The following is a 7,186-nucleotide window of genomic DNA, read 5'->3' on the forward strand; positions in this document are numbered from 1 at the left end:
GTTGGAGGCTCGGTCCCCTGGTTTACTAGCTCTGTGGCCTTGGCAAGTCGTGCAGCCTCCCCTTCCTCATCTGTAAAGTGGGAGCATAGAAAGACAGCGTCTGCGCCGAGGGTTGCAATCGGAACTCCGTGGGCTGCTCTGCTCCGAGTGGGCTCTTAGGAAGTCGGGGGGAGGCATCACCGGCCTCTCCAGGCTGTGGTCCTCCCGCCATGGCAGGCCTGCAGCGGTGAGCTGGGTTTGGGAAATGCTCTAAAGGTCGCAGTCCTGACCGCTGTCTGGTGGTGGCTTCAGTCGCAGGATGCCGCGGCTACGCTCTCATTAGCACCTGCCGTCCGCTCGGTGGGGTGGCCCAGGAAAGGGCTGGATTGCACGGCCTAACCCGGCCACTCCTGGCCTTTGCTTCAGAATCGGCTCCCTTGCAGTGCAGGCGGTCAGGGAGCCCCAGGCGCAGACAGGACCTGAGGCCAGAGGAGCCGAGGGCCGGGCGCCTTCCTGGGCTGTACTTGTGTGCTATCGCCCCCTGCTGGCCTTTAGCGGGGAGGGCAGCCTTCTGCCTCAGGGTGCGCACCTATGTGTGTGTGACCCGCCCCCAACCTGTCTCCCAGAAGCCGCTTTGGTTCCCCCGCATGACGCACCCGGCCGGGAACCAGAGACCGGGCAGCCTGGGCCAGAGTTAGGAAAACAGCATCCCACGGCTCTCCGTACACCCTGGGACACAGGGACCCTAGCTGTGGTCCGGACAAGGAAACCGAGGTGCAGAGTGGGTCGGGCCTGCCTGGAGAACCTTGCCCAAGCCCAGCTCTCCCGGACATCAAGGCTGTGGGGTCTGGCCTCTGCTTGGAGCCAAGAGCAGGGCGAGCCTGCGAGGCCCTGGGAGCAGGTCCGGGCCACGTGGGCAGGTGGGGAGAAGGCAGAGGGTGGCTGCTGGTGGTGGAAGATTCCAGGCCCCAAGGGTCCCCGCACAGCGTCCCAGGACCCCTGGGCAGGGTCCCAGGGCGATGGCCTCATCAGCCGAGCTCCCTGAGTTGGCCTGGTCTCTGGAGGGGTCATCGGGGGCCACCGACGGAGAAGGAAACCAAGACTCAGAGACACGAAGGATGCCCAAGGATGCCAGGGTCTCCTCCCCATCACGCACTCCCTGGGGTGTTCTTGGTGTTTAATCTCTGCCTTCCAGCATCTGCCGGTTCCCCTCAGGTCCCCCCCCCAGCGTCTTCTGACCTCCCCGCTCCTGCCGCCCCGCAGTTCCATCGGTCTCCTTGGGTGTGGGCTCCTTCTGTGCGGGCCTGATCCCTTCTTGACCTTGCTCTGGGGCCGGGGTCCCCACTGCAGCCCCAGCCAAAAGCCCTGTCTTCTGCCCCACGGACACCTGGCCAGAAGGAGCTGGCCAGCCGGGGAGAAGCCGGGCAGACACTCGGCTTCCGACACGGGCGGGCAGAGGGCCAGGGAGTGGATCCCTTCCTCTCCTGGCCTGTGTCCCGGCCCCCCAGGGTGATGTGGGAGGTGGGCACATGGTTGCCAGTTAGGGTGTTGGCAGAATGAGGTGGCACTGTTCCTGGGTGGCCAGACAGAACTGGGAGGGTCAGGGCTGGAAGCCCCGGGAATGCCCTGGGGGGTGGAGGCCGGGGAGGGAGAGGGGCCTTAGGAGGCAGGCCACCTGGGGTTGGAGCCCAGGTCCTTCGCATCTTCCCGGGTGACCTGCAAAACAGACAGCAGGACCTTCCCTGTGGGCTGTTTAGAGGAGCCTGCGGGATGTGTGTGGGGAGTCCCGATGCTGCCCCCCTGCCCTGGCCCAGTCCTCACGCCCAGCCTCCTCTTCCCCCGTCACCTCCACCCCCATTTCCTCCAGCCTGGGCCCTGGCCCCGCAGACGCGGTGCCCTCTCCCAGCTAGCTGCCGGTCACACCTGCGGCTGCCACCTGGGAGCCAGCCAGGGCGAGCTGAGACGCACTTCCTTCCCACAGGGCCCGGCCTGCACGGTTCCTGAGCTGTCCTCGGGCGGCTACAGCTCTGCGGGACAGAAGCCTGAGGCTGTCGTACACGCCATGAAGGTGAGGACCAGGCCCTGCTGGCTCCCGCTCCCTCGGGGGCCCCCAGATCCCTGCTGCACTTCAGGAGCCTGTGACCTTGGACCCCACGTTTGCCCTCTCTGAGCCTGGGGGCAGCTGAGCCGCAGGGCAGGGACTTTGGTCTCTGGGTGGCCGTGGCTGCCTGGAGCACCGTGGTGGGGGGATTCGGAGGTGCTGGGTAGCGACCAGGGAAGCTGAGGCCTGGGGGAGGTAGGGGGAGGGCTGGCACTCCCCAGGGTCGGGGATGGGGGTTGGGGGGGCGAGGCTCAGGTCTCCCAGGCCCACTCTCCTCCTGCGCCCTGCTCAGGGCCTCCGGGTGCGCCCTGGGGTGCATCTCCCACCACGGCATCCCTGTCCCTTCACGTGTATGTGCGCCGCGGACGCAGCGCCCGCCCGGTCCCCCGGGTGTGAGGCCCGGCACGGCCGCACAGAGACACGGCACACTGGCGCCCGTGCGGGCGGTGACCGGGACACACCCCTGACGTGCGTGAGCTGGGCTGCCCGTCCTGAGGCCCAAGTGGGGGCCCGGGGTCGGAGTGAGTCCCCTTGTGTGACAGTGGCCCCCACCCCACCTGTCCTCTCTGCTCCTGCGTGACCGGTCTTCAGCTCTGCCCCCGGTGCTGACACGGGCTGCTGCTTCCCTCGTGCGGCGTCCTCGGTGTCGCTGTACTGCGGGGAGAGGACGCGAAGGGGGGAAGGACGACCTGGCCCTTAGGCCTCTCCACGCCCCTGTTCCCTGCACACCACCCCTCCGTCCCGGGACCCCACGGCTCCCGTTTGCAGCCGGGGCTCAGGGCGACCTGCCTGAGGCCTGCCCAGTGGCGTCTGCCCCTGACCCTGGGACCTGTCCCCTGCAGGTGCTAGAGGTACATGAGAACCTGGAGCGACAGCTCCAGGACAGCTGTGAGGAGGACCTGAGTGAGAAGGAGAAGGCCATCGTCCGCGAGATGTGCAACGTGAGCCTCCTGGGCCCCGGGCCGGGGGCGACCTGGGGGGCGGTCCCTGTGCTGCCCTTACTCCCCGCAGGAGGGGCCGGTGACCTGGGGGGCGGGGAGCAGGTGCTGGGGCTTCGGGAGCCCCGGCCTCTCTTGGTCCCCTTGACTTCCTCCCCCCTCCCCCCTCCCTTCCCCCCTGCCCCTCCCCTCCTCCCCTCCCCCTTTCCTTTTCCTCCCCTCCCTCTCTCTCCTTACCCCTCCTTCTTTCCTTCCCCCCTTCCCTCCCCAAGAACGGGGTCCCTGATCTCTGGTCTTGCTCGCCCCATTTATCCTGACCCTCGGCCCCTGTCCCCTGTCCCCTGATGTCTGTCTGGCTCCCAGCCTCCCAGCATGCTGGTGCCCCTGCTGGCTGCCAGTGCACAGGTGGTGCTCACGGGGGTGCAGGCGGGACGCTCCGTTCTGCGGGACCCTCCACCCTGGAGCTGGCTGCCTTGGCTTTTGGAAGCTGGGCTTCTCTGGGTCTTTGGGGAGGCAGAGCGTCATCCCCCGACCCGCCTGGCCAATACGCATGGTCTCTTTGGACTCGTGAGGGAGCCAGCAGGGAAGGTGGATCGCGGGGCTGCACCTGGGCCTTGCTTGGGGTGGGGTGTCCCGAATCCCCCTCCTCTGCCGCCTCCTGGGTCTGTAGGCCCCACTGGACAGCCGCGAGGCCAAGTCTGCCCCCAGACGTGACCTGCTCCGGGTGGGAGGTATGGTTGTGAGGGTGGACGTGCAAAGACGTACTCTGAGGGTCTCTGGGCCTCACGCGGCCTCCGTGTCCCCTCCCGGCCCCGTGGCTCTCGGGACGCAGGTGATTCTGAAGAGCGATGGGGCAGTCTGTGCGCACAGGCCCCTGGGCAGGCTTGGGATGGGCCCTCCACTCACAGCTCGCCCCTCCCCACAGGTGGTCTGGAGAAAACTGGGAGATGCCGCCAGCTCCAAGCCCTCCATCCGGCAGCACCTGTCTGGAAACCAGTTCAAAGGGCCTTTGTAGGGCCGTTCCTCCGTGGACGTGGACTGGCCCTGCCTGGGGTCCCCAGACGTGGGCAGGCCCTCGCGCCGAGCCACTGTCTTCTTTTTCCGTGGTGAATTGTACATAGGACGCTGCCTGCTGTGGCCTGGCTGCCGGGGGTGCGACTCCCATTTCCCACCTCTCACACACCAGCAAACCGGGAAGGACTATTCCCCGCGGCAGAGCGGCCTGGACAGCCTCGTTCCTGCTCTGGGGCCCGGGCTCTGGGCTCCACTGGCGAGAGGCTGAGGCTGCTCAGAAATGTCCGGCCCAGGAACCGTGCCAGGCTGTGCCCAGGCTTGGTGGAGGGGCGCCTCATCAAGCCCTCCATCCCCGGCTGCCACCTGTGCTGGACAGAGGCCGCTGGCAGCTGGACTGATGCACGGGGCACCACTTCTGACCCGCCTGCTGTGGCCTGAACGCTGGCTCCATGAGCACTGGGTCCCCAGAGTCGTGGACGAGGAAACTCACCCGCGGCCCTTCCTCTGGCCCCAGGGCCCAGCCTCCTTGCTGCTGGCTCTGCTTGTTTTTAGAGTTCACGCCCCCACCCCTGGCCACACACTCTGCAGTGTCCCCTCACCCTGTCCTAGGCTGTGCCCTATCTTTTTGGGTCCCTCCTGCCCAGGGCCCGAGGCGCCTCCATTTCTGTGCTTCGCATCATGGGCTGTGTAGAGTCTCTGGGCTGGGCCTCTCTCTCTCCGCATGGGTGGCACTGGGCCGTGGCTGGGCCTCTGCTCAGGAACGGTTGCCCCCGGAGCTTGGCCCCCTCTTGGATCACTGTGGACGGAGTCGCGTGGCCGCAGGCGAAGGAGTTCTGCCCTCCTTGGGAGGAGCCCTGCTTGGCTCTGGTTTTCATTTTCCTGTGTGACCCTCAGCAAGTCACTCAGCCTCTCTGGGCCCCTGGTCGGGAAAGGAGGGCTCAGAGGTTCGAGGCCATCTGCTCTATCTAGTCAGCCTGTGTCCTCACTCACAGCACGCGAGCCAACGGGGCCCTCCTGCTGGAGAGGCGGCTGGTGGGTGGGCTGGGTGGGGCGGAGGCCCCAGCTGAGTTCCGCTGCCTTGCTGCCTCCTCTCGGTGGGCGGTCACCTCCCTTCCTGAGCTCAGCGTCCTCCCCTGCAGAGTGGGCAGCCTAAGGCCCTCCTTGCAGGGCTCTGGGGATCCAATAAGACCTTCAGTGTAAAAGGATCGTGTATAAACTGTAAAGCGAGACATGTAAATTTTAAAGTTTGTGTGCGAGGGCAGTGAGGCCCAGAGGGGGTAAGCGATCAGTGGCGTTATCACAAACGAGATCCCAGAGCCTGGAGGGCGGGGACAGGCCACTGTTGTAACCAGCCCCGGTCCACCCGCCCTCTGCAGCTCCTCCCCCATCGCTGGACTCCAGCAGTAATTAGAGCTCTGCGCGCGGGCGAGCGAAGAGCCCGAGAGGCCGGCTTGGCGTCGGGCAGGCCTCGTCCAAGGCTCACGCGAGGGATGGGGACCAGGTGAGGGGACGGACGAGGCTGCCCCGTCCCTCTCCCCGGCGGGGACTCTGAGCCGTCCCCACCGCCTGTCTGCCATCGGCACCCTTGGGTCGACACTCAGGGGAAAGGCCCGCGGCCCTCACTGTGCCCGAGGAGTGCGGAACGGGTGCCGGCGACAGCGTCGGGCACGGTCCTCTTGCCCTGGGTGTTTGTTATAGGAAGCTGTGGGCTCTCTGGGAGGAGCTGGTCCCTAGGTCACGTGGTGAGTTCCCTGTCACTAGGGGTGTGCGCTTGGAGCTGGGTGAACATCCTTGGTCATGTTCTGGGTGACTCCTGCCCGGGTGGGCAGTCAGCTGGAGGGCAGAGGCCCCCTCCCGGGTCTTGGAGTCCAAAGAACCACGGAGCAGCTCGAGGGGGTCTGGGTCTCTTGGGTGGGAGCCACATCTGAGAACCCGTGTGTCATGTCTGGGTCAGGCTGGCTTGGCCACCACCGGAAATAAGCACTAAGTCAGGTATCCTGGTGACTGCAGGTCTCCTGCAAACTGACCCAGGGAAGAACAGCCTCCAAGGGACCTCTCCCTGCCGGAGGGAGGTGACCCTGTCCCCTAGTGCCGCGGTGGCGTCCAGGGAGTGGGTCAGGCATTCCCTCCAGAAGCAGCCTCCCGCCTGCCACGGAGGCAGCACCAGCTGGTGCCGACGTCCCCGTCCTGCCCCTGCCTGTGTCCCGGAGCCAGCACTGCATGGGAATGGCTTTCTAGGGCAGACCCATACCTGTGACGGCATCTCTTTTTAACGTAAGCTGTTGAAAAGCCTGCAGCGCCTCTGCGCGCCCCACGCGGGAGCCCACGGCTGGGAGGAGGTCCTGGGGGCCAGCTCGGGGCGAGTCCCCGCTCTGCCACTAGCAGGGAGTGTGCAGAGGGTGACACCGGCGACCCTCCTCCCATCTGGAGCCTCAGCCCTGAGAGCTCGTGGTGGGGTGTTGCTGAACCTGGTGTCCTTTCATAAACAAACAAACACTCTGATCCTCGCGCCCGAAGCCCCGTGTGACACCTGAGCTGTTGGCTTCCTTTCCCACTGTGATGGACGTCACCCTTCCAGCCCCATCCCAGGTGGCCAAGCCCATCCTGGAATCGGAATCCACTGAGCACATTTTTATCCAAAAGTTATTAGCCACACATCAGTGTTTGTTTGTTTAAAGAGAAAAAAGTGACCTTTCATTTTTTTTCTTCCTTGAAAACTTGAGAGGGAAACAATACATACTACTGACTTTTTTTTTTTTTTTTAAGAAACAAAGGAAATGCATGACTGCAGAGCGGTAGAGGGGTATATTTTTCATAACGTGGGGGAAGTATTTGTGCTGCTCTCTGGGAATGGGCGGACCGCCTGGCCCCCGTCCCCAGGCCGGCAGCCGCGCTCTATCTATCTATCTACTGTCGGATGTGACCGCCTGAGTACTGGGGCCGCCCCCTCCCCGGCTCTGGGCAGAGCTGGGAGCCCTGGACCCCTGTGCCCGTTGCTACCTTCTATTGAACCACTTTGATTCGGGGAGAGAAAAAAAATTAGAACTTTTTGATAGTGTGGTAAAAACATTGATTTGAACTATTTTAGTACAAGGAGTAACAGAGAAGACCGTGATAGTGTATACTTTGCGCTAGATAAATAAAGGCCCTTTGC

The 7,186-nt window shown here is 64.6% G+C and overlaps 1 protein-coding gene across 1 annotated transcript in view; it reads left to right on the forward strand.

Moving 5' to 3' along the window:
• Positions 1 to 7,172, forward strand: part of CCDC85C (coiled-coil domain containing 85C) — an 83,289-nt gene extending 76,117 nt beyond the window's left edge. Inside the window, exons 4-6 of the mRNA XM_068549946.1 lie at positions 1,961 to 2,047; positions 2,923 to 3,021; positions 3,944 to 7,172. Coding sequence (XP_068406047.1) covers positions 1,961 to 2,047; positions 2,923 to 3,021; positions 3,944 to 4,033 — 276 coding nt within the window. The 3' untranslated portion in view covers positions 4,034 to 7,172. The remainder of the gene's footprint in view (positions 1 to 1,960; positions 2,048 to 2,922; positions 3,022 to 3,943) is intronic.
• Positions 7,173 to 7,186: the final 14 nt, after the last annotated feature.

The sequence above is a fragment of the Eschrichtius robustus genome, chromosome 1 (genome assembly GCF_028021215.1).
Source record: "Eschrichtius robustus isolate mEscRob2 chromosome 1, mEscRob2.pri, whole genome shotgun sequence".
NCBI lineage: Eukaryota > Metazoa > Chordata > Mammalia > Artiodactyla > Eschrichtiidae > Eschrichtius > Eschrichtius robustus.